Genomic DNA, 27,989 nt, shown 5'->3' with positions numbered 1-27,989 from the left:
AGAAGTTGCCTTGTCATTTTATTGACTACTAAAAGAAGAAAAAACTGAATCGTCCAATAAAATGCTGACTTTATTTCAATGTCAAAAATTAAGTACATAGCACAACTGCATTGTGTGCACATGATAAAACATTAAAATATTACACATTTAAATGTGATTGCAATGAAACAGCTTGTGACTTTTAAAAATAAGTAAAAACACATCCATAAAAAAATACAACTTAAATTTCAGTCAAGCTTTGAAGAATTAAAAGATGTTGGTGTAAGCAACCTAAAGCTGTAGTGAACACTATGACCGTAGAAATGACAATTACTATTGAATGATTAACCGGCTCAAGAAACTGGTTCTTTACAAATACTACTGTATATTGTTCTGTAAAAAGTTGCACCATCATGTTAACTAGAATACACAGTAAGAAACAATGACCAACTGCTTCAGAGAACACCATCTGTGGTTTGTTGCGATATCTTGTTGACCCTCTCAAATGGCCACCGGGGTGTTTCTGTCAGGTATCTGCTGTGTACCATCTGAAACCCCCGTTTGCAGCCATTCATATCTGTCATTAAGAGGCAGAGGAAGCAGTCAACAGTTTCCCCCCGGAGACCTGACACAATCCTGCTCAGAGTCCACTAAGACCCCAAAACTCCTGCTAAATCCCTGTACGGTTACAAAATGCTCGTCACCACTTCCCAAAATTCACTGCTCTCTTCGTCTGGATGGTCGAATAGGACAAAACTCCCACCACTTCTCTAAAGAGACACAACAAACACGTTCAGAAAAGCTGATTATCCCCCAATGCAGGTCTGACTTGACCTTTGAAGGCAAAAAAGTGGCATTGGACAAGAAGGACACTTGGAAAAAATAGAGTGGCGCCATTTGGAGATTACATGATGTACGTAATACTGAAGCAATATAAAACATATTTTCTAAATAAATATCAAATGCAAAGGCACATGCAGTTGAGGTTCATCTCGGATGCTCGGATCAGCTCTTCGTAGCCCTCTGTTTTACTTGTTCTTGGCCGCCAGTGGCTTGCGGCTGATCTTCTTGGATTTGTCGGCATTCTTTTTGGGCGGCTCTGGATTCGCCTGCAAGTGTCGCCCGTAAAGACTGCAAAACACAAACAGACATTGTGTGATCATACCTGGCCACTCTTGTTTCTGAAAAAGGCTTGAATACAGAGTAGCGAGGAAGAGACGTTATATTTTTAGTTTTAACCAGCTGAAATTGGATTAACTGAGTCCAACACACTGACGGGTCCCCCACTGGGACACTGAACTCTCTGTGCTGTCCGACACCCCTCGCCTACAGCTGTGTATGGCACAGAGAGACAATTATCCACAACCACCCTACACACAGAGCTGGGAGAGAGAGAGAGAGAGAGAGAGAGAGAGAGAGATAGAGAGAGAGAGGGGAGACATGTAGGGAGAGCAATTTCCAGTCCAGTGGTCCATCTCTATTTCTGCAGCACTCAAAGGCTGGGTTCAGTGATACGAGGGAAAAGACAAAGAGAGAGAGACTAAGGAAGAGACTTGAAGTGAACGAGAGTGACCATGGGTATTATGGATGCAGGATTCATTGGTTCTGTACCAAAACCTGCTGAGCTGCTTTGTCATACACTGCCTACATAAGCAGCACCCTAAAATGAATCAGATTCAGAACACTTTACCAAAGTTTCACAGGTCAGTGTACATAGTCATCTTGGTAACATCCCTTGGAAGCTAATTTCTATGTATAGTGTACTTGTTTCCATTAACTTTATTTGAAAAAGGGCAATAAAACAAATTTCCCTCTTCAAAAAAATAAAATAAAAATAATAATAAAATAAATCGGCCAACAATCAATCAAAAATGTGACCTGCTGGCTCCTTTAAATGAAAGGCAGGGCTTCCAGACTGGACATCACAACTAGCTTTTCTTCCTTCTTGTCTTCCCTGACCTTCTTCTGAGGAATGTGAAACAAGATATTTTGTCTTGGTGACAAAAAAAAGTTAAAATTAAGAGATACTAAGTCATAATTATAAAATGAAAAGTCTAAATTATGAGATAGAAAGACAATTATGAAATGTATAAATTATGAGATAGCAATTATGGCATAAAAAGTCAAAATTATGACGTCAAAATTATGAGATAGAAATTTGATTAAGACAAATTATGAGATTAAAACTATGAGATAAAAACAGTGAGATAAATTATATTTTGAGTTAAAACAATGAGATAAGAGAGATAATTTAGATAAAAACAATAATATTAAAGGACGAAAAAAAAAAAAAGATGAAAGGTGGGGCTTCCAGTGGGCCTGAACTGGAATTTGTGACTGACTTTTCTTCCCTATTGTCTTCCCTGAATTACTTTTTTTTGTGGAACACAACATGAGATAGTTTGTCTCAAGTGTTTTTTGTCCATACAAATCTATAGTCTACAATTAAGATATGGAAGCCCATTTCTGCCACATAAGAAAAAGAAAATCATGCTTTGGTAAATCACAATAATGACAAAGTGGAAGTTCTAAAATACTAAGTCGTAATTATGAGGGGGGAAAAGTCAAAATTATGAGATAAACAATTATAGGTCAAAATGATGAGATAAGTAATAATTGTATTTTTTTTTTTACATTTTATGTAATAACTGACTTGGTGTCATAATTAGAATGATTAGAATTATTTTTACTTCATAATCATTCAATAATCATAATTTTGCAATTTTTACTTTATCTCATAACTAGGCCTTGTATCTCTCTGGAAATGGGCTTCCATTGTATGGACTCCAGCATTCTTCAAAACTGTCTTTTGAAGTCCTGAAGCTTTGGAACAACACTCGGGTAGCAATTTTCACATTTTGGTGAAGTACTCCTTAAAAATGCTATCCAAGTAGGCAGCTGAGCTCACTGGGTTTTGGTACACAGCTTTCATTTTTACTGCAGTCCCGACTGCTGTTTCCATTACATCATAAATACTGATCCCTGATTGGATGTTGACATGGCGGCGGATGATTGCAGAGTTAGCAGAGTCTACACCTAGCATGCCTGCCATATTCCCAAGTGTAATTAAAGAATATTATTTGAGGGAGAATTCTGATCGCAGTGCATGAAATGTCAAGCGGCAGCTCAGATTCATGACTAAAGTTCATATCAAATATTTACAAAGGACCACACACGGCCCAAGCTGAGGTTCCCAGCCCTGCTCACAGCGTTTGAGTCACTTCAATTGCATCGTAAGAGGAAGACACTTAATATTCTTTCTGTAAGCAGTTGCTTTATGCAAAGTGACCTACTGTATACTTTTTACTTAAAACACCTTTGACGTCAGACGGACTGCTCTTTACAGAGTTTGAACCTACAAACTTTCAGCAACAAACTCAGATCTTCAACCAATTTGCCACAATCCAAGAACAGAGCGAAGCAGTTTTGCAAAATGAAAATATTTTCTCCGACTAAGTGTGTAATCTGCTTTCGTCTTCTATAGTTTTGTGTCTTGTTTGGGCAGACAGGCTGAGTGCTTCTCTCATCAACGAGTCAGTCAGTCTCTCTTGTTCATTCTGTCTCTTCATATCTCTCTTAAGCACTAAGCTGCCTGTCCATCTGTGTGGTCCTGTCAGAGGTTCTTCCCTTGGGGGCTGGAGGTTCCCGTTTTTTCTTGCCTCCTCTGGAGCTGCCCAGCCAGGCGCAGAGGCAAGAGCCCAGCCGGGAGGCACTACTCAAGCCCCTGCGGACCCTCAGAGTACAGAAATATCAGAAACCTCAAACACAGCTTTTTAACTCACACATGCAAGAAAAAAAGAAGACGCTTCACATCCAAAAAAAAAAAAAAAAAAAAAAAAAAAAACTGCATTGCTCACCAAAATTAGCCCTGACTGTGAAGTGTGTGCATGTGCTGGTTTGTAAAGCATGTCTTATGTTTAATTCAGTGTTTGGAGATCGAGGTATATGGAATGGGAAAAAACTTTCACTTACTGGAAAGAAGAGAAAGAAAACACTACAAAAAAGAAAAAGACAACAATATTAAAGATCTAGACTGTTTGACAGGGACAAAACACATTAATTAACACACCAAATCAGAGCAAAAGTGCCAGATTAAACCAATATGGCTAATTTTCATCTGCTGTCCCATGATGCCACTATTGCTGATGGTGTGGAACATAATTAGTAATAAATTAAAATACAAATAAAGTTAAAAAATACAATAAAATAAATAAAAGTAAAATGAATGAAGAAAATTATAAATAAAATAAGGCAAAATAAAAATAAATGAAATACAATAAAATAATATAAAAGCATGCTAAAATAAAAAAAAAAATACATTATGTAAAATAATGTAAAAAATAGAAAAATATATATATTTTTCACTATAAATCACAAAATAAAACATTATCAAATAATGGACACAAAATACCATAAAAATAAAAATTTTATTCAATAATTCAAATAAATCTCCTTTAAAAATGATGAAGAGACTGGAATATTATGGCTTCCATAAACATTTACATAAATATACATTCAAAATATGTATTAAAAACTTCATGCATTTCATTTGATATATTTTTATTCTTTTTGACACTTGAATTGCTATGATGTAAAGACAGGAACTTAGGAGCAAAAGAATGGGAAACGCTGATTAAACTTGTGGTGACTTAACTCAGTGTGTGGCGGTACATTAAATATTAGGCCATGGTGCCACTATAAACATATTAAACTTTTCTTTTAATTAAGTATTTAATCACGTATTCTAATTAAACATCTGCAACTGTCAGAACAAAACAAAAAGGTCATTTAAAAATCAGGTGACTTTTTTTATTGTCATGATATTATCACATATGCAGAAGGATGCGGAGAGCATGTTAGTGAGCTGTGTATGTATGTGCACAGACTGTGAGCTGTCTCCGAGCTGACTGAAGGAATCAGTGCTGACAGATGTGCATAGATGTTTGCGCTGGTGTCAGGGCTAAATTGGGCCGTTTTACAGGAGGCGGATATGCAGCGGGGTGTGAGGTGAATCTGATAGCCATTCTCTCTCTGTCAGTGTCCCGCAGCCTTGACGGACCCTCTGGCAGGAAGACAACACTGAGAGAAACTCCCAACGCATCTAACACAACGTCTAAAGATCAGAATCCTGTCCAACAACCAAACTTATCCCTGCTCAACTACTGTCTCGAATCCTTTTTAAATAACTTGACTCTTTATATAATCATATAACTGCATACCTTCAAACCTATAGTCTGGAAACGATGAGAAAATCTTGCCCTTGTCTGTGAAACCATGTTATCACAGCAGCATTGCAGTGCTGAGAGGCTACAGAGTAAACACAAAGATTTATCCCCCATTTATCTGCTTTCCTCATCATTTACAGCCAATTAAAAGTGGACCGGGACAGCAAAATCTACAGAAGCTGCTCCCCGACGCTGCCGGAGATGGTCTTTTTCCTGCGAGTGCTCCAGTTCCACATGGGATAATTAATCTCAGTTACAGTCAAGAGTGTCTAACACAGTCAGGGCGGCCGGTCATAAGTGTGTGTGTCAGAGATGGTGTGTTTCCGTAAAGTGGCTTTCAAAGCATGTTCACGTGTGTCAGAGGTGAGAGGGAATGAATTAATGATAAATGTGTGGGTGACTTGTGGATCATTGATCGGTCATTGAGGTTGGAGGTAATTTGTAAATGGTGTTTCAGCTGCTCTTGCATTTCAGGAGATCTGAGATTGTAGAGAATGAGATCAGGTAAACGAGCCCCAGACTCAAGGATAGCAAACCCAATCTAAATAGAATTTATGACAGTTAAACTGAAAGGTTCTACTGACACACTACAGCAAAACAGAAATAACGGACTTAAAACCATTTTTGTTGGTGAAAATACTAGTGGCCTAAGACTTTTGCATAGTACTGTATATATTAAATTAGATAATTATGTATTAAACACTGACAAAATATATTTAACTGATATATTTAACGCGCGCGCGCGTGTGTGTGTGTGTAATTACAGTAAAACCAAGCGCAACCTCCCGCTCTCTCTAGTGAAGCCAATAAGGAAGTGACTAAAACTGCAATTCATCGACTGGCCACTTGAGGCTGGCTGCAAAAGAGAGTCAATCCCATAGACTCCCCATGTTAAAATGCCCAACTTTACAGCAGAAAAAAAAAAACATTTTCAGCCTGGTGCAAAAAATTATTTTGGTCTATATAGCTAATTTTGCCCTTCATGACAACTGTGAGGGGGGTGAATTTTTTTATAACTCATCCGTTTAAATTATATTAAGCCTTAAAAGTTCTGCATAATTAAGGGCGTGGCCACTTGAGTGACAGGTGGATTGCCACTGCTGTCACAGCTGGCGCGCTAGGTGGGCGTGGCTTCAGCAACCATCTCCCGCCCTTTTGCCCATTTTCGATTGTCCGGGAGAGTCGCGCGATGACGCGCTGCCAAGATGGCGACGGTTCGCTCTGCACACTTTAGGCTTCAAAAACTCTCTTCAGGAGTCTACAGGTGTGTTTTTATATAGTCTAGGAGTAAAACGCAATAAATATGCCTGTGAATGAAATAAGATGCAAAAACAACACGTGTCTCAATCTGAAATGAACCGATGTACTGAAATTAATTTAGCATAAACATTTCAAACAAACAGATTCAGTAAAATCAATTAAAACTTTCCCAGTTAAATGAACAAACCGATTTACTCAAATGAATCAGACCTTCAGATTCTTTTCCTCAATGTTAGTTAATTACTTTCCAATACTGATATACTCTGTAACTGAAAAGCAGGGTTAAGGGAGAATTTTATTAACAGAAAAGTTCAGAAAAAGGACTTTTAAAGCATTTAGGGAGAGAGTCACAGAGAAAAAGGATGAGGAAGCACATCACCGGCACACGGCAGATCATTTTTTGTACCCTTAACCATTGTTAACACATAGAACACCAACGCTAAACTTCTTAGAGCACAAACAAAATCACTACACTCATCTCAGTATAAAACACTATCCGTGCTGACAGGTCCAACAGAAATCCATGCACCAGCTAAATGAGAGTAAATGACAATAATGAAGACGGATGGTGAACGGCTCATAACTGATCTCTCCCCTGACGCCCCCATTATCAGCAAGATCTGCAGGACCGAACGGCCCCATTACTGCAAAAACAGCCAATCACAGCAGGCTTAACCACCACTTTTGTACCCTGTTTGTACATGTACAGGACATTCATGCTACATTGGATCATCTACAAGATAAATGTTTAATGAATTATTCAATGCTTAACTGAGAGGTTACCCAGCACTGTCTGAGCCGGGGTGAACAGTAAGCTGAAGGCTGTGCTGAGTTTGGGCTGTTAGCGTGACATTTTATTGATAAACTCTAGCAGGGGTTCTTGTCTGTGAACCCAAACTAATGAGGAGGGATGGAATTGCGCTCAACCTTTAAAACCTCCAGAACCTAGAGATGAAGAACACAAATACAGACTAGAATGCACAACACGCATAAATAGACGGACCAAAACTCAACCACTGTTGGCTTCTTGTAGGCTTCCCAACCTGACTGAATCAAACAAGCTTCACAGCTGTTTAAACCATGGATCTGTATGTAGATGCCACATTTGACCACTCCAGACACATCAACATTGTTTTTCTTTTTGTTTTTTTATGTATGCACTCAGTATTACATACTTTTAAACATAAGGTAATGCACATAACAGAATTTGCTCACAGATCAGCTTTGAGCATTCCAATATGGAGGATGGCTTATGTAAAACGGACCATAGAAACAGCCCATAATGAGGCATCTATGTATATACATCTATTTTACGCTTGCCAAGTCTGCAAAACAGATCCAGCCCAATTGCTATTAAAAACTACATCTCTTTAACCTGTGGCAACAGTGTAAAAGTAACCCAATCCTGCAGTAAAATGGTTTACTATGCAACACTGATCTATTAAATTAAATTAATGCATTTAGCACACGCTTTTATCCCAAGCGACTTACAGTTCATTCAGTCTAACATTTTTTACCTAACATGTGTTCCCTGGGAATCGAACCCACAACCTTGCGCTGCTAACGCAATGCTCTGTCAAGAATGTGTAATTTATCTACGTTTAAACAATTTATTCATGACTAACATATGTTATAGGACACTTAGAAGTTGGAACAAAGAAATAAAATAAGTCCCCTGTAACATCGTAACATTCTAAATAGGCCTACACATAGGCTTATTTAGCCTATAAATACGCCAACGCACCAATAAAAACAAGTAAATTAAGATAAATTTGAAATTAAGATGGGTATTTGGCAATAACAAAATTAAGATTTTAAGCCGGAATTGCTTTGCCACTAGCAGCTGAAATGTAATAAAAGAATAATGCCATGATGCATTTATGCATTAAAGACAACTAATATTTAGTTATAAATTGAAAAACCTTTACTCCCCAAGGTTAGGCTACATGTTTTTGTGGAGGAAAATGATTGAATCCACTGCAGATGGTTTCAGCGTGTTCCTGCGCTCACTGATGGTGCGTCCAGCAATAAAACCCACTGGCTCATTATTCTCATTAAAAACATGGTCAAAACGTTTCCACATCTCAGGTTTTGCTTTAGTTACTGGTGCAACCAAAACTTATTCGCCAGAGGCAAGCTTCCGTTTCACCTACTCAGCATCTATTTTTGCATTTTTCTCGCGCTAATCGAAACACATTACATGACCGCTCGTTTTCCTCACAGACCGGAGCGCAAGCCCCAGCCCGTGTAAGTATAAATTAAGCCCAAACCCAAACCCAAACAAAGATCTTCAGCTCTACTCTACCACTTGAGCCACAGGAACACTATATGATGTAAACCGTTTAAAATACTAGAAGTGAATTTATGCGACACTAAATTATGATGTAAAAAAATAGGTCCTCATTTTGGGATTGGCAATGGTAATCGAAAAGTAAAAACAGGAGAAATGAGCACACACAATTAAATATCAAATATCTCTCTCCAGCATCTAGTAGCTAGTTTTGCTCTAGCTACAGTTAAGCAAGTGTTGCTGGAATTTACAGTTAAACTCATGTTCAGAGATACCACCAAACAAGAACACTCCAGGTCTCACTTGTCTGAAAATTAGACACTTTTGTCTAGACAATATATAAACCAGTTATGGTTCCAAACTGGCAGTTTCCCCCTTTAAACTAGATGACTGTAAGAGGCATTATGGGAAACATGGTGTCAGTTCTATTGCAGACTGAGAAAGCAGCAATGCATGAATATAATTAGAGAGAATATGGAAAGGAAACAGTTTGTCTGTGGAAATATGCAGGATTTAACTCTCATAAACTCTCACTGCTTTAGTGTTCAGAACATATACAGCACACACACTACCACACCACTTCCGCTGGAGTAACTTAGAGCTAAAGAAATGGTTCACGCATAAAATTAAAATCCCTGTTAACTCACCATCATGTCATTCTAAACTCATAGAACATAGAGTGCTGATAATTTACTCAGAGTATAAACGGAGATCATGACAGCATAGTGCCAGGTATATCCACAATACAAATATAATATTATAACTTACATTTGCATAAACAATTAAGTGAATATATTTAAATTTTGTTAAAACAGGTTAATTACGCTGTAAGGCTGCACGATTATGACAAAAATAATAATTGTTGATTATTCCCTTGAAATTTTAATTGTGGTTATTAATTATCAGTGATGATCACAATTTACATTGAATGATGTTCATACCATTGTTTGATGCAACTGCATGCCGTATTTTTTTAATGAAAATAAATAAGCTGAAAAACTTCAGTGCTTTTTTATGGTATTAAGCATAATAATGAATTGCATTATAATGTTATACTAAAACTAAAATTAAAACAATGGAAAAACCCTTATGATAACATGTAGAAAAATAAAAATGCATCTTAAGCACGCTGAATATCATAAGTGGACTTTGAACAATTAATTGCCACTTTGAACAATTATGTAATTTTGGCATCCATAATTGAAATCGCGATTAGAAATTTGATTAATTGTGCAGCCCCAATACACTGTTATTGTAAAAATGTGAGATGCCATCCTAAACAGTGTCAAGAACACAGAAACTTAATGAAGTTTCTTAAAAGAAAAACCGCTAATAGCTCAATGCTCATTGTTTTTTAGTGTCATTTTGTTTAAGTTGTAAAGCTGTTATTAGTTTTTTACAATTAATTTAATAGAAGTTTATACATCAACAAAAAATATTAATGTTGGGTCTCATCATTTTGGACATTACCATCAACAAAAATGAAAAATAAATAAATAATAATAATTCATTTACTAATATACGTTTATTATATGGCATTATATATTAAAAGGACATACTATTTTAATTAGAGTAAAATGGAATAACATTAATTATTACATCATGTCATATTAAAGGATTTTCATCAAAATCAAAATGGCAATGTGACCTTTGACACCAGCGGTCACAGAAAAAGGCTTCTCTGAAACGCTTTATAAAAAACACACATACAGTAATTCCCAGTCTGTGACGGTACTTCCTGCTGACTCGTACGACTGGCCCATGACTGCATAGACACGGGACTTCCTGCTTGTGTGCACGTCAGGTTTTGTGCCGATGGGAAGTTAATTGCGGTTGGTTTTTCAGTCAGTCCTGGACAGCTGTAAAGAGATTTGCGGCGGTTGTACCGCGGTCAACAAGCGTTTAGAGTTAGTGATGAATAAAAGATGGCGGGAAGGCAGCTTTACGATATGTTAATGCATTATGAGCACGAAGAGTCTCCCCAATGCTGTCAGTCAGACATAAGATCCTTCTGTCAGGTTAACAAGCCGCCCCATGAAATATGCATGACAGGTTACCCCCTCATCCTCCTCCACCCGAGGTTTATTCTACGACCAAACCCACTGACAGAAGAGCAGGAAACAAGAGGAGGGTAAAGACCCGTCAACCGTTTTAATTTCAAACATCTGTGTGACCTCAACATAAATGACTAGAATATTCGACAAAACGTCAGCCTTAAACAAATTTAGTCACCATTAGCCCATCCATGATGAGCCGTGCATACACCATGAGCATAAGCACACAGGACTGTTTGCCTGAGGCTGTGGGTTATGTTGTAATATTGTAAATAATGTTCAGTTTCGCACACAGTGATCGTTTGTTGTTGTTGTTTTTTTTAGATTTTTTAAATTATAAATAGGAATTTTTTTTTTTTTAAAGAAGAAAATATATGTAAATTTCTATTTTTTTTTTCTCCAACTTGCACCCCACTAAAAAAAAGAGAGTATGACCAGTTATAATAGCACACAACCCTGCCAATTAAAAGTGAAAGCAGCCTGGACGCGGCTGTCTTCTGTTTTAACGTTCTGGTATTTGGAAACGCTGGATCAGTGAGTGAACTGAAATGAGAAAACGTCCATCAGGAGTGAAAACTTGATGAGGTGAGGAATAGTGAAAGGAAGAGAGCGCGAGAGGGAGAGAGGTGCGAGTCTTGTGATTTCTTAGCTGAAGGACGTTTAGGCAGGTGAGAATGAAACTGTTGAACCGTGGACACACAACTACAGAGAATTACACACCGTTAACACTTGTCTAATGTGAGACAACCTACTTGTCTCTCTTGCGAACATTCGCAGGCACATAAACAAACAGAGGAACAAACACACAAGCATCTATGCATTAACTATTGTTTTAGATAACCGTTTTAACAATAGTTACTGTACTAATTTATAATAATAATAGCAAATAAGGGCATTTCTGCAAAGAAAACTGTTGATTTTTTTATTGACTTTAAAAATATATACATATAAAACGTCCAGTTTTCACAATCCAATTAGTTCCCAGGGGATAAAATCCTGCCAGATATTTTTTTTTCCTCCTCAAAATGAGTTTTTAATTATTTTTCTTGAAAGAAAAGAAATTATGTAAAGCTACCAGATTAGTTCTCAATGAGGAACCACACATGGTAAGTTAACAGGATTAAAGTTCATGGACTGACCTTGGTGGGGTTCAAACCTGCAACCTTTGGGTTACACTTCTGAGTCATTTTGGATGGAGATCCCCTTCCAACATTTTAAGGAGCAATTCTGACTAAATGTCACAACAAGTATGAAAGATATTTATGAAACAGATATATGGTGGTCAGAACTGCTTAGACTCAGATATCGGATTCAAAAATCTAACGTATGGGGCAGTTTTGATAGATGGATGACAGCGTCAAATGGCATTGATTCACTCAAAAAAATCCCATTTATCAAACTGAATATGCAATGTCAGCTCTCGGCAACGTAACCTTCAAACCTTGTGGACCTTACTTCAATACAAAAAGCAGCGTATAAGAACTATCCGATGCGCAAACTAAATATCGAGTTTAGCAAAACACATGAGGAATAGAACGGATGATACACAGTCAACTTATCGAAATTATTCAAAACATTTCAAGCAGCAGTATCTGATTATTGCGCACCGCACAGACACGCACACACACATGCCCGGTCACGGTGTCGGCACACACTGAGATACGCAGTGGTTCTGACTGTGACTGTAGGGGAAGATCAGTTCCAGTAAGTGGGTTACGACGGTCCTCTCCAGACAGAAGCACAGCAAGCAGCTAAATGATCAAACAGAGGAGGATTTGCCTCCTGTTCAGGGAGATTGATAAATGGAACAGAGCCGTGAAACACATACTACAATTAGTGTGGAAACATCCTTCCCCTAGGTCAAAAGAATTACATCAGGTTCGAGCCATATTTAGTAACATACTATCAAAATGTTGTAATAACATATACTATTATATAAAACAGAAGAACATATGCTATATAATTACACATCACACAACTATACATAACATACCATATGCTTTATATTTTTTATATAAATAATTTATCAATGCATTATAATAACATTATATTAGCATATGTTGCTTTATTACATACTAAATTTCTGTTTTTATTTGTATTTATATATGAAATGCTATTATATATATATATATATATATATATATATATATATATATATATATATATATATATATATATATATATATATATATATATATATATATATATATATATATATATATATATATATATATATATATTTATTAGGGGTGCTCCGATCACGATCGGCCGATCGTTAATGCGCATTTCGTCAGTAAAGCCGGTTTTCTAATCAGCGGTTAATTCCATCAGGTGTGTGATTTCACATAGAGCAGCTGTTACTACACAGAGCCGTTGTTAACTGAGAAGATGGGCCAATAAACGCTGAAAATTAACGTGATTTGCGCATCTTCTCTATTAACAACGGCTCTGTGTATTAACAGCTACTCTATGTGAAATCACGCACCTGATGGAATTAACCGCTGATTAGAAAACCGGCTTTACTGAGGAGATACGCATAACGATCGGCCGATCGTGATCGGAGCACCTCTAATATTTATATATATATATATATATATATATATATATATATATATATGTGTGTGTGTGTGTGTGTGTGTGTGTGTTACCTCAATATTCTAATATTAAATATTATAATAAACCGTTTCATAAATAGTAGGATTTATATGTAACGTTGTTATTATATATATTTTGTACTATGTTGCTACATGTTTGCATTATTTATTATTATTCATTATATTTCTTAGTGTGTATATATATATATATATATATATATATATATATATATATATATATATATATAGTTGCAATATATATTTACTATACATGTTTTTGTCAACTATATATATTACTACACATGTAGTACATTATGAATAGTAAAATTATATTATGTAATATAACAATAAATATATAAATATAATATATAATATAAATATGTAAGATAAAACACTAAGCATTATATTATCATATACTTTCAATATAGTGAACAGATGTTGGACTATTTTATGTTTTTAATACTTTTTTGAAAGAAACTATGAGAATTGAGACACAATGATGGTGAGAACAATGAAGGGAATGGGAAGATGTGAAAAGTCACAAACTCTGTCCGCATGTGCAAAACACCAAATCCATGTCATCTCTATACATCCAAACTCAAACTGATTTTATTTTGTGTTTATTTTTCTTTCAGTGCTATTGACACCCGATGCGAAAAGTCATGGTTTCATTTAATGCAAATGTAATATTTTTTGCATAACATTTTATGGCATGTAAGGGAAAAGCAAGAGCCAAAGAAAGAGAGAGAGCAACAAGACTTTCAGGGTAACGCCTCCAGCTTTCATTTTAATTAGTCTGATTGTGCATTAAATCATCAGATCCTGAAATAATAAGAGAACTGCACCTTTCCTCTCTTTCATCACCATCCTAAGGGTTGATCCAGAAAAATATGTGCCACCATAAAACTGGCCTGTATAGAGGGACTAAATTTATACCTTGTATTTAGCAAGACATCTCAGGATATTTCTTTTCATTGAAGACCCAGGGAGGTTGTCTGGATGAGGGCTGCTGATGTGCGCTTGACTTAATCTGAGTTCTGCAACTAGCATTGTGTTTTGCTACCTTTTTGTAAGCAGCTTGGATCGCTCACTATTGAGATACCACCTCTTCTGTGTCCCTCAGATTCTGGGCATTTAAAAGCACACAGGGATGCAGAGTTACACTCACTATTTGTAGGTCTCTGATCGGATGTACTCAAAGACATGAGAGATGCCCAACTGGAACTGGTCTGCGATGGGAGTCACCCAGGAGTTATTCTCAGCCTTAAACACCTGCTTTGGGCCTGTCAGGTCCAGGTTACCTACAGAGAAGAAATAAGACATAAGAGAGAAGAGACTGGATGAGATGAAATTAGATGAGAGAAAAGAAACAATACAAAACAAGAAAAAAAAGAGACAACATGAGATGAATTATGAAGAGACCAGATGAGATGAGATAAAAAGAGACAAATCAAGAAGAAATGAGACATAAAATTGAAAATACTGGATGAGATGAGACGAAACAAGACGAAACATAAATTAACAAGAGATAAGAGTCACGAAACGTGATGATATAAAAAAGAGAGTGGGGAAAAAAAGATGCAAAGTAAGAAACCTGAAGAGACCAGATTAGATGAAATTTGATGAGAAAAAAGATATTAGATAAAAAAAAAGAAAAAGAAGAAACAACGAGATGGGATATGAAGAGACATGATAAAAAAAAAATTAAATGAGAGGAAAGAAACAAGACATTAGATTAGAGACCTGCTGAGATGAAATTAGATGAAAGAAAAAAGAAAGAAAATGAACAAACAAACAAAAGATAAGACAAGAAGATAAGACTAAAGAAAGGGGGGAAATAGAGTAAATGAGACTAAAAGCAAAGTGAGAAGAGAAAAGAAGAGAAGAGAAGAGAAGAGAAGAGAAGAGAAGAGAAGAGAAGAGAAGAGAAGAGAAGAGAAGAGAAGAGAAGAGAAGAGAAGAGAAAAAAATTAAGAAACTGGACACAAAAGAGAGCAGATAAGTCAAGAGTGAACAGAAATAAGATGAAAAAGAGAAGATACTAGAACAGAAACTAAATGAGACAACAGAACAGTCTTAAAAAAAGAGGACAATGAGAAGAGCAGAAAGACGAAGACAAGAAACATGACAACACAAGTCCAGAGGAGAAGCAGAAGAAACAGTACAGGTCAAAGTGCTAATGTGGCTCATCTCAGCTCACAGGGGGGCTTATTAAATAGTTTCTGATTAGCAAGTGTTGAGCAGCCTATCAAAAAGAGGGTGAAATTAAACCTGATCCCCGGCACACAATGGCACAGCTCACAAACGCAGTCAGACACAACCGTTAGTGAACATCACCCCTTGAACCAAAAAGACCTAGACAGCAGAACCAAAATCTATAACTACTTCAGACCTCAGCGTTCAACCAGACGTCTGCTCTGTTCAGTTTCCACCCTCCTCTTCCTCTTTTCATATAACAGTTTAAAGCATCAGCTTTACACATGATATATTCTGAGTGGTAAAGATTGTCTATCTGTCCTCCTTGCACACTCTCGTTCACATCCCTTGCTTTTTTCTCCTCTTCTCCTTCTCCTTTCCTTCTCTTGGCAAGTGCGCTTGGTTGCTCCTTGTTAGCTGGGCACGTCTCTCTCACACACACACACACACACACACACACACACATGGCGGCGGTGGGTCTTAACGAGGCCGGTCTGAGGAGTGGGATTACAGGGACATGACAGAGGGGTCCTAATAAGCTACACGCAGGAAGAGTCTCCCCTACAGAGTGCACGGGACAAAGACCTGCTGACCGGAGCGTTCACACTCACAACAATGGGCAATTGCTAAAACACTACATAACTCATAAAACTAAAATTTGAAACAATACGTATGTGTTGCAACCACACAGAAACACACTAAGTCAAAACTCTTCAGTCATGGTGCTAGTGAGTGGTGTTGCTGTGCAGGTGCTAAGCAGTTCATGCTAAAAAAGCATGTCTCTATGCAGTTGTTAGCCTGAATTTTGCTATCTGTAACTCATTCAACTGCATGCCACACATACATTTGTAAGCCACTTTCTCCATTTACCTTCTATGGCCATACAAACTACAATAATTTACATGCAATTTCTCCCGACAGACAAACAAATGGTTTGAAATTCATGCAACAAGCTAAAAGAGGAAATTTTCCCAAAGTGAAGGCACTCGGGTAGAGAGGAGTTCAACCTAAGTTGACCCGAGCAATACCACTCTTAACGCAAAGCCTCCAGCCGATCACACAAAATATGACAAATCTGTAGCTAATTAGAATGCACGGCTGTGTAAAGTATGGATTTCTTTGCTTTAGGTAGATGTGTATAGTTTGCATTGCCATTAATCAATCATTGATTCTTTGCTCTGAAATATATAGAATGTTGATCCAGGAGCATGTTGTGCACAAGTTAATGTCTCACCAAGTTCAGGAGGCAGTACAGTGAGTCTGTTCCCTTGAATGTGAAGTTCCTTCAGCTGAGCCAGATCTCCGATCTCTTTAGGTAGAGAGATGAGGTCATTGTCCCTCAAACTCAACTGAGAACAAAGACAGAAGAACTGAAGGGTGACAGCAAACAAACAAACTGGCAATAATCAAGAAAAGTTATTTTCTTGGAGGGACAGAGAGCATTAAATACAATATAAAAAATGTATGTATATATTCAATCTCATTTACTTTCTTAGTAAACGAGTATGATTTATTTATGCATGTGAAATATAAATAAATTCACAAAATAAGTTCATACTGTAATCATTCGTAAAAAAAAAAAAAAAATCGGAAATTTTTCGAAAATCAAATTTAATAACAATATTTTTGCTGACATAACCATTTATGTCTGTGACCCTGCATTGAGTCCGATCTTAGCGAACATAGGGTTGAAGATCAGCCTGTAAATCACCTCTCACCACATCTGGACACACACACTGCGGAGAATAAATCCAACACACGCGACACAGAGCGCCGCCACAAAAGCAATTGATTTCAGAAGCAATTTAGATAAATTACTCACTATCTGTAGCTTGGCCAGCTTGCCGATGTCTGGGGGGAAAATCTCAAAATCGTTGTCACTGAGATAGAGAGCGCGGAGGGTGGCTGAAATCAGAGAGAGAAGTGTGTGTTTGTGTGTGTGTGAGAAGTATTGCAAACACCAATCGATAGATACGGTCATCTCTGATTAATACTACATGGCTACAATATTACACTCAAGTACACACACAATATCAACAGTTTGACAAATAGCATCAAATACACACTCATACTCCGTACTTGAGCACCACATCAGATAAACACTGAGAAAAGCAATAAACACAAAATAGGGCAACAACTAATATGTATTTTGGTCATCTGGAACTGGGATTTTTAAAAAGTCCCACCCACTTACTTTCCATCCAATGATCTGATTAATTAGTGCAACAGCCAATCATATCCATTTAAGCTTTCACTGCTGATATGACTGCCACTCCAAACACCAGTGATAAATGGAGGTTTGAGAGCATGTGTGTGTGTGTGTGTGTGTGTGTGTGTGTGTGTGGTTAGAGTTTCGAGACCTTGATTAATGTTAAGATGGTGCTTTCATTATGTGGCTGCTTTAACATAACAGGTTGTTAGAGCCCATCCTCTGACGGGACCAGGTGATTGGACTGATGAGGATTATGATGATAATGATGAAGACGATAAAGTTAACAGTTATTTTGTTTCCATATTGTTAGTAGGTTGTCTGGTTCTCGTTGCAGTTTATTCTGAACTGGTGCCTGAAATGCAAACGACAACAGTCTGTTCTTGTTTAAGTGGGTAAATCTGAAATCAATAAGCCCACAAAAATAAACAAATGGAAATTAGTGGAAAATTTGTGACTTTGTGGTCACAATTTCAAGCTGTCTAAAAAGTAATCAGGCACTGACACAAAACCCACTAAGGCAAAAGTTTCACCCAACGGACAATATGGTAATGCCACTTTCTTTCCTTATATTTAAATGAGGAAAGACTGAAACGGTCAAAAAATTAAGATCTATATCTAATCAACAATCAGGTATTATTTACAAAAATAATATCATGTTTTTTTTTATTAGATCAAATCAAGATTATAAAAAAAAAGAATTAAAAAAGTAAAGCTGATAAATTTTAGGATTTATTTGAAATATAAATATTTTGTAACATTATAAATTTGCCTCTTTTTATCAATTAAATGCATATTTGCTGAATACAAGTATTCTTACTGACCCCAAAGTGTAATGTAATTTAAAATATTTCAGCCACTATAAAGCAGAAGGAAAGCCAATTTTAAATAATTTTTAACTCAGTTCAAATGAAAACCTGTGCACATAAAATTGCTAACCAATCACAGCTGAGCTACATTTTTACATTTCTTCTCATTTTAGTCCAGAATATACGTTAAGAAGTCAATTAATGGTATTTTGTTCTGAATTATTAAGAATGGTACAGGTTACACATTGTGTGTGTTGCAGACTTACTGAGGTAAAAGAAATTCCCAGGCAGTGAGGTCTCGTTCAGGTTGTTGTACGTCAGATCCAGAACCTCCAGTGCCGGAAGAGATCCGAACCCTCGCGGAAGAGTGCTCAACCTATTCATCCTACACATCAAGACAATAAAACGCCATTTTAACCAAATCAACAGCTTCAAAAACAAACTCACACACACATCCACTCACAGACACACACTTCAACTATTGACACAGGGGAACCCATTGAAAATCTATAGCAGACCTTCTCAGAGACAGAGACAGAGCAGTCTGCACAGATCCATCTCACCGATTATGATTGATATTTTAAATGCGTCACAGATTTATAACACAGGTCAACATATCTACTCACATTTATAACCTCAAAGTTAAATCCAGAGGGATCCAAAAGTCTGAGATCACTAGTGAAAGTGTGAAACCACTTCTACTTTGAATTGTACTAATTTAATTCAACATTTTTAATTAAAAATTATCAACATGACAATTAAGGATGTCTTATATTTGGTCTGCCCCTCTTTTGCTTTCATAAGTGAAATATTTATTTTACACATTAAAGCAAATCTTTTTTTTGTTTTGGATTTAAATTACACTAGCATTCAAAACTTTAGATTCAGAAAGATTTTTTTTTTTTAAGAAATTAATACTTTTATTCAGCAAGACCACATTTATAATGTTACAAAAGATCTCCATTTTAAAATAAATGTTGTTCTTTTGAACTTTATATTCATCAAAGAATACTGAAAACAATTATTACAGTTTACACAAAATATTAAAGCAGCACAACTGTATTCGATTTTGAAAATGATAAAAAAAAAGGCTTCTTAAATCCCAAAATTAGAAAATTGCTGGAAATTTCAGCCTTTTCATCACAGAAATAAATTCAAAAAAAAAAAAAAATTATATATATATATATATATATATATATATATATATATATATATATATATATATATATATATATATATATATATATACAAAACAGATTTTTATAATATTTCACAATATTATCGTTTTATATTTTTGATCAAATAAATGCAGCATTGGTGAGCTGAAGATACTTCAGCCTTTCAAATTTAACACAAACTTTTGAACAGTAGTGCATATTTGAATCCCAGATTTTCAATAAGGTCTATAAAGTTTAATATTCAGGTAGTTGCCCAATATTAAAAATGTGTTATCCGCGCTTGAAATATAACAGATTTAATTTTGGCTGGAAAACTTCTGATAGAGAACATGAAATCTGAAATTGGACGTGCTCAAGGTGTCCGATGACGCTGATAAAACACGAGAGAGAGAGAGAGAGAGAGAGAGAGAGAGAGAGGAGAGAGAGAGAGAGAGGGGCACCCAAATCAGATGCTGATTAACTCTTGCTTATATAAGCGTATGTCCTCCTTCTCTTTCTTTCTTTCTTTCTTTCAAATGACACTTGGTTGCCATGAAGACTCGGAAACATTAGCAATGGATTTCAAAGAAACAAACAAATAGATTCCACTACATGTTTGTGAAGCAATTACCAGAGAAAGGGAATTGTTTTGACAAATGAGATCAGGATAATGGTCCGGCCACACGCTCACACGCACATCCGCACATTTGATTCGGGAGTAGCAGCCAGGAATACAACAAGCCGGCTTATGTTTTCAAGATTATGTGTAGAAATGGTGCGTCTGACAGCAAATCGATAAAAATGTGCGGTGTCAGACGTGAGGCAGAATGTGCTGTGCTTTAATCCTGCATGATATTGTGGAGGCACCACCCTCGGAGGAGAAGGAGAACACTTGGGATTCGGGTGGGGCTCAGGTGGGGTCTAAACACCAGGGGGTGACCAGAGGACCAGGGATGAAGGGAGTCAGAGAGGAAGAGGAATTAAGAAAGACAGCAGCGTTGTTATTGTCAAGGCTTCTCAACCTCACAAAGAAGGAGTGACGACCTTTCCACTGTCTCTAAACCAGATATACTTTTATAACCAGGATATTATAACAGTGCCTGATCCGACAACTGGATCCTCCTCAGGATAAACAGTGACATTTGGGCAGGTTTTATGACCCACGAAAAATCTTTCGTTTTGAAAAACAGAGGAGACGGGAGGGGGGAAAAGAAAATCAAGAGAACCAAATTAAGGATATAAGGCGAGATGAGACGAAAGGAGAAGATTCAAGAGGAAGAGAAAGGAAAGACAAATCGAAGACAAAAAAGAGAATATGAGATGTGAGAAAAACAGCCAAGAGTAGAGATAAAACTAGAAGAACAGACGTGAACACAAGCGAAAGAACTGGAAGAGAGAAAGAGAGATGAAAGTATGAGAGACGAGAAAAAATTAGATGAAAGGAGAAGAAAAAAGAGATGGAAGAAGAAACAAAACGAGATGAGAAAAGTAGAGAAGAGAATAAAAGATAAAAAAGCAATATCAGAAGAGATGAGAAAAGAAAAGAGGAGAAGAAACAAGAAGTAAAAGGGGAGTGAAAGAGTGAAAACCCAAAATGAAAATATGCAAAGAGATGCCACGAGAAGAGAAGAGAAGAGAAGAGAAGAGAAGAGAAGAGAAGAGAAGAGAAGAGAAGAGAAGAGAAGAGAAGAGAAGAGAAGAGAAGAGAAGAGAAGAGAAGAGAAGAAAAGAGAAGAGAGACATCAGACTAACCCAAGGTTCAGATGTTTAAGTTTTTGAAGGCTACTGATCTGGGTTGGAAGCTCCTCAATTTGATTATTGAACATGTTCAACACCTCCAAGTTCTTCAGCTCTGTAATGTTTGGAGGCACAGCTAAAAAGAGAGAGAGAAAAAGAGACAGTGAGGATAAATTCTGCAGGTATCATCAAAACATTTCAATTGAGTATATTCTAATCACGACGAGGTCTAATGATCAGAGACCGAAGGTTTTCTGGTGACCTGCAGAGGTTCAACGACTAATTATCAGAGTCAGCGAATAGACATCCCGTCTTTGATGGCTCAATTATGGGTCACTACCCCAGCAATAAATTTGACATTTTAATGATGGAGGCTTTAGCATTACGGATCAGCAGCACCCCTCCCGCAAGGCCATCCTGCCCATTTCTGCAGTGGACAGAGATCGAAGGGAAGAACAGGCGCTCTATCTGATTACTGGCTGATCAATGGCCCCTCATTACAGAGGAGGAGAGGTGGGAGAGGTCTACACAAACAACATGACACGAATTCCACCATAGAGATCAACGAGAGCTCCTCTGCCCCAGACACAGAGGAACAATGATTCGACTGTCACGCAAATGATTCAAAACTCCAACAACGAAACACAAGCCCTCTTCAGCACACATCTGTATCACTTCATAATAAACATTCACTCACAAAATATGAATTTACTACTAACGCTTTCTTTTTTTTCTTCTTTTTTTATTATTAAATTAATATGATTAAATGTTTATTGTAAAGTGATGCATATGTTTCTTATTAACACTATAAAATAATAATAATAATAATAAAGGCTAAATTAATTAATAAAAAAACAATAATAAAAAGTTGTTAATAAATGTTATGTGATCTGCACTTTTCAGCACATGCTTGGTAATAACAAACAAATATTTTTTTATCATCATCATCATCATCATCAGTAATACTAATAATTTATTATAATACATTTAATTATTATTCATTTATGTATTATTAATTCCACCACCAATAATAAAAACATAACTAATTCATTTAATAATTAAAAATAATTAAAAGCCATCACCAGTGTTATATATTGTGTATTTTCAGCACATGTACTTACTTAATGTATGAAACATAAATTTTTATTATTATGTTCATAAATAATAATGATAATAATAACCATGTATAAATCATCCTAAAAACAATAATAAGAATGAATGGCTGGCTGGCCATTATCAAATGTTATGTAATCAGTAGATCAAGAACTATCAAATATGAGACTGAGTAACAGTGAAAGTGTTACAGAAATGTACATTCTAGACATAAAAATGACTCAAGTTTGCTTGAGTATGTTTCAGTCTGACCATCCAGTTCCCAATTTGTGCATCTATCCTCTGACCTTTCCACCCATAAAAGATACTTGAAACATATGATTTGTTTCCCAATGTCTCTATGGAACTGTAAAGACACAGCAGAACACTGAACCCTTCGTGCCATGTCAGGGTCCCTGACACATAAGACTGATCTCCATCCTTAAGACTCCTACACTCTATCCTCTTAAACCACAGATTAGACTTTAAAGCACTATAGGCTGTCCTTCTACTGGCTTTTCTTGCTTTTTGTATGCATAAGTTGTGAGTAAAAAACCTGCTTGTAAATACTTTGTTTTAAATGTGTATGCGTATTATTGGAGGCTTTTAAACAGGCAGAAAAGGCTGATGGTAACAGGACAAAGAGTATACGGCTATATAGAGCAGAAAGGTTTGGCCCTCTCTCTCCTCTCGGTCTCATTACCTGAGCTGTTGCCTGCCCGGGCCGAACAGAAGCCCTGCTTTACTCATGAGCCACTAATGAAAGGGTTCCAAATGTCACTGTAATCCCGACTACCCTGAAAAGTTCAAAAGATGGCAGATTCCCTGTCTCTGCTCTTGAACCAGGCAGGAGGAGAGAGCGGAGAGGAACAGAGGAGGAGTAAATGCAGAGCAGTAAGACTTTAAGTTTAAATTTTGTAATTTTTTTTTTTTTTTTTTTTACCAAGAAGGGCATAGAATGAGTGAAAAAGTTTTAATCTACTGATTTTTTTTTTTTTTTTACAAAATACTGAAAAACTAAGAAATATATATACATAGGAAATATTTAGAACTCATATAAATGACCAAACACATTAACCACATGTATAGTTTTCTATAATTATATTATAATGTACTATAATAAAATAATATAAGTATTTACTTAATACATATTTAATTTCATAATCTTTTCTTTTTTCTTTTTTAAAACAAAATAGATACATTTTGCTAGTGGTCTCAGGCTTCTGGACCACATAAAGTTTTTTTTTTTTTTTTGTCTTTTTTTTTCGCCCTCATTTAAGCAAACTACAGACAAGCGTGCGACCGGTAACGGAATAAATCAATTCCTCATCTGCAAATCGCATAAATCGTATTAAAAGGCTTTGATCATTACTTCAGATGCTACGTGACAGAAATCTGCATTATCACTCTGAGATCTTCAAAGAGATTAAGAGAAAAGATTCCTGCTAAACAAACAAATCACCCTGTACAGATCAGATGAGAGTGAAGACGGCTCAGAGCTGTTAAAGTGCACCCAAAGATTACGATGGAGGGGAAAACAAGAACCACAAATTACACTGACAAACATATTTCTCCTAATAATAACTCTCTGCATACTCCCAACTTACTAAGATTATCTTTACACTCACACGTAAAAGAAACAAGACAGTGATTGTTCAAAGATTGCAATGAATATGTTTCTAACTGCTAATCTCCAATCTTTATTATTAAGGTACTTAAACTGAGCAGATTATTAAATCAAACAAACAGTGATCAGTAAGGGCAAGACAGCCCTCTAGTGGACTTACTTTCAGTTCTTTCAAAATTAACTATGCTGTTAATTATCATTCAATCAAATAATTAAATAAAATGAACTATATACACAATACATTAATAACTCAAGCAATTAAAATTAATATCATTTTATGTATTTTGAACAGTTCCATAAATTGTATTGCAGCTGCCCTATTGCGTACCAAAATATATATTTTTAAACCTTCTGCTTAGTTGTTTTCTAGATTTCATTTTTATTTTGTATCCAAAATCATAACTGAGATTCATGGAACTGCCTTTCCAAAAAATGATTTGCCTTCTAAGTAACCATCACAATCTTCATTCCTAGGCACAGCCCATGCTATAAAACTTACAGAATTTTTTTTTAAACAATTTCTTAAAAATGTAAACACAAAAAAAGTCGGAAGAATATACCATTCAGCTTGTTGTGGCTCAGGACCAGTTGGGTTATGTTGGACAAGGTGACTACAAAACAAAAATAATGGCACGTTTAGTTGATGATGTCATTGCAAAACAGCGCCAACGTGTTGACGTCACTAATCTTCCATACTGTAAATAGAGACAACTTACAAAGAAAGCCATTTAGCTACAGTGTAAACAAATTAGACCCATTACACACTTTTTAATTAACATTAAAACTTTAATCTGTTATAGTAACTCTCTGCAGACTCACATAGTCCAGGAATATCCAGCAGGTTTGATATTCCTCTGTCACACATGTCCACCTCCGGTATATTCTTATCCCGACTCTCCTCCACTATCTTCTTCAGTGACTTCGACATTTTCTGAAAGACAATATTAGCTGATAATCTTACGAAGAGAGTTTTGCCACTTTTGCCTTAAACAGTGGGCCAAATCCAGTCATAAACATCATATAAAGAACTCACTGAGTATTTACCTAACTGTGCGGGAAATACGCAAACATGCAGGGCAAACAGAAAACAAATATCCAAGTACTCCGGCCAGTAAAACCAGATATTTTTGAAGCAGGACACTCGCTCACACCCAACCGGAAGTTGATTGTATGTCTGCAAAACTCTCGCATTCCTTCCATAAAAGGGTATTTCCGGGGTACCGGAGACAGGAAAAGAATGTCAGGCAGAACTCGGTTGCGTTGTCCAATCAGGTGCGGAACCGTTGAATAAAGGCACATATATGTCCAATCAAAATGATTTCCATGCCACCGGTTTGCATCCTTCGACCAATCAATGGAAATGTACAGAAGACGTGCGGAAAAGCATTCTTCTAATGAGCCTTCGTTATTTACTAGCTATTAATCTGTTTGATTAAAATTTAGAGCAAGTATATACGTACAATATTATAGGAATTGTATAGGCATATCTGAAGACACTGACACATTTGAACGATACTATGATATAAGTTCTTCAATGAGTCATATACATTTTATTTTATTCTTATATTATTTTAATATAGGACCCAGAAGTTTTCAGTTAGCCTTTATTTAATTCTAAATAGCCCTATACAAATATTTGTCATGAAACTAAAAATCCTTGACCCATATTTTTCAGTTTTATAAATGTTTTTTTTTTTCTTCTTCATGATAAAAGGCACTAAAGTTAGTAAGCCATAGTTCAAAAAGTTTACAGTTAATAAATCACAATGTGCTCAGTCCTGCAGCCTGTTACAAGCAAAATTAATTTATTGTCAAGAATGAATGTAAAGTTTAATGGTTTTAATTATTATTATTATTATTTTTTTTTTACTTTTTTGAGAAATAGATAACATTGATAGAACGTTCTTGAAAAAGTTTTTTTTTTCTAAGTGTAAAATTAGTACACATTATTTTATCCATCTTTAGTATTCTGATAAATACAGCCTGAATATGTTCCATTACCATATTTGTTTGTTGCATCAATATTTCATAATTATTATAAATAAAATTTGTATTATAAAAGGGTAAAAAAAAAACACGAAAACCTGTCAAGAGCATATCCAAGCATACTCCACCTCAAAATTCTCAAAATTAAATGTGTGTGTGTGTGTGTGTGTGTGTGTGTATATATATATATATATATATATATATATATATATATATATATATATATATATATATATATATATAATCAACCAATCACATGGCAGTTGCTTTAGTACATTTAGAGGTGTGGTCCTGGTCAAGACAATCTCCTGGATTTATTATTTTACCGCAGTCCCACTTTTTTTTATTTAATATTTTCTCGCAGAGTGCAGCCTGCAATATAATGATGACATGATTATCTTTTGACTCCCTGGACCCGCCCCCGACACGGCACCTTGCAAGTTGCTCAAAATAAAGTCAGATAAAAATGGATAAGAGAAAGCGCAAAGGCGGCGCTGAAAAGGCCAGAATAAAAAAGAAGAAAACTTTGAAAACTGACGCGGCCAAATGTTCTAAGCTGAGTAAATTTTTTTCTAAAAAAAACAAAACAAACGAAGACAACGAGGCCGGTAAGTAAAAGGTAAATTATGTCATTAATGACTCACCCTCATGTCGTTCCAAACCCTTAAGACCTCCGTTCATCTTCGGAACACAGTTTAAGATATTTTAGATTTAGTCTGAGAGCTCTCAGTCCCTCCATTGAAAGTGTGTGTACGGTATACTGTCCATGTCCAGAAAGGTAATAAAAATATCTTCAAAGTAGTCCATGTGACAGTTCACAAAATCCTATGCAAAACTTAGGCTACTGTTTTTTCACTGAATTGGAAATGATGATATTTTTCAAAAATACAATGAATTATAAGGCTGAAGAGAACAGTGTGCCTATTGCAGACTTATGTTATGAGGTTTTAATTACATTATTTTAACATAGTCAGACATGAACTAAAATGGGCCGGTCTAAGGCATGAAACTCCAGGGCTGAAAATGAGTCCCAATCCAGCCCTGTAGTCTATCGATCCTGTCTGAATAAACTGACATTTGTTGTTGGCTGTTGTCTACCACGCAGATCCCCAGCTATTACCTACCTTCCAAGGAAGACACATTGTTTAGACGTCTGCACAAGTGGAAGAGTCTCTGTCTCCTCCTTCTGGCATGTGGCAGAGGTACAGCAAGACTTCTCTCTTCTCTTGGGTTTGTCCCAGGTGGGACCATCCACAGACTGGATCTTAGTTCGTACTTTGCCTGTTTCTCTCTGACTATGTCTGGTTCTGGTAGGGTTGAACATTTCTATGGAGGACTGAAAAACAGTGGCTCTATTTATAGGCTTGATTATATTTGGTGACTTGCAACAGATGCTTCAGCATGGCTGAACTTTGCTTTGCAGAGCGGGAGTTCTGGATTCCAGGCCCAAGGCTTGTTTATGTTGTAATATCTTTAACCAACAACCTCGACCAGAAGCCAGCGAAGAACAGACAGTCTGACATGGCATGAGGGCATGGGGAGGTGTGTGTTTTATTAGAATCTACATTAAGGAGCAATACTTATATGTACACTCGACCAAAGTAAGCACTGAGGTGGGAATGTGTGTATATGTGACTTTTTGCTGTTTGAGTTATGAGGTGCTCTTAAATTATGTGCCTGAGGAGCTCAATTTAGCACAAGTAGAGCAGACCACCAGCATATTCCTGAATACGAGCTCTAGTTTTGTCAGGAATGAATGTGGATGTTATGGCTT

General features: G+C 36.3%; 1 protein-coding gene across 3 annotated transcripts; it reads right to left on the bottom strand.

Annotated features, from left to right (window-relative positions):
• Window positions 1-52: 52 nt before the first annotated feature.
• LOC127946361 (ras suppressor protein 1) lies at window positions 53-27,509 on the bottom strand. Of its 3 annotated transcripts, none has more exons than XM_052542883.1 (9): window positions 27,340-27,509; window positions 25,049-25,160; window positions 24,790-24,840; window positions 21,526-21,646; window positions 18,883-19,001; window positions 17,421-17,503; window positions 16,833-16,947; window positions 14,571-14,703; window positions 53-1,110 (listed from the first exon to the last, which is right to left on the bottom strand). In XM_052542883.1, the coding sequence occupies exons 1-9, from the start codon at window positions 27,355-27,357 to the stop codon at window positions 1,008-1,010; spliced, it is 855 nt and encodes a 284-aa protein (XP_052398843.1). In that variant the 5' UTR covers window positions 27,358-27,509; the 3' UTR covers window positions 53-1,007. The 3 variants fall into 3 exon arrangements, with proteins under 3 accessions (XP_052398843.1, XP_052398844.1, XP_052398845.1); XM_052542884.1 differs by lacking the exon at window positions 27,340-27,509 and adding an exon at window positions 25,274-25,441; XM_052542885.1 differs by lacking the exon at window positions 27,340-27,509 and adding an exon at window positions 25,263-25,424.
• Window positions 27,510-27,989: the final 480 nt, after the last annotated feature.

The sequence above is a fragment of the Carassius gibelio genome, chromosome A24 (genome assembly GCF_023724105.1).
Source record: "Carassius gibelio isolate Cgi1373 ecotype wild population from Czech Republic chromosome A24, carGib1.2-hapl.c, whole genome shotgun sequence".
Classification (NCBI taxonomy): Eukaryota; Metazoa; Chordata; class Actinopteri; order Cypriniformes; family Cyprinidae; genus Carassius; species Carassius gibelio.
Note: the sequence above shows the minus strand (reverse complement) of the source record. Positions and strands in the feature narration are given on the sequence as shown.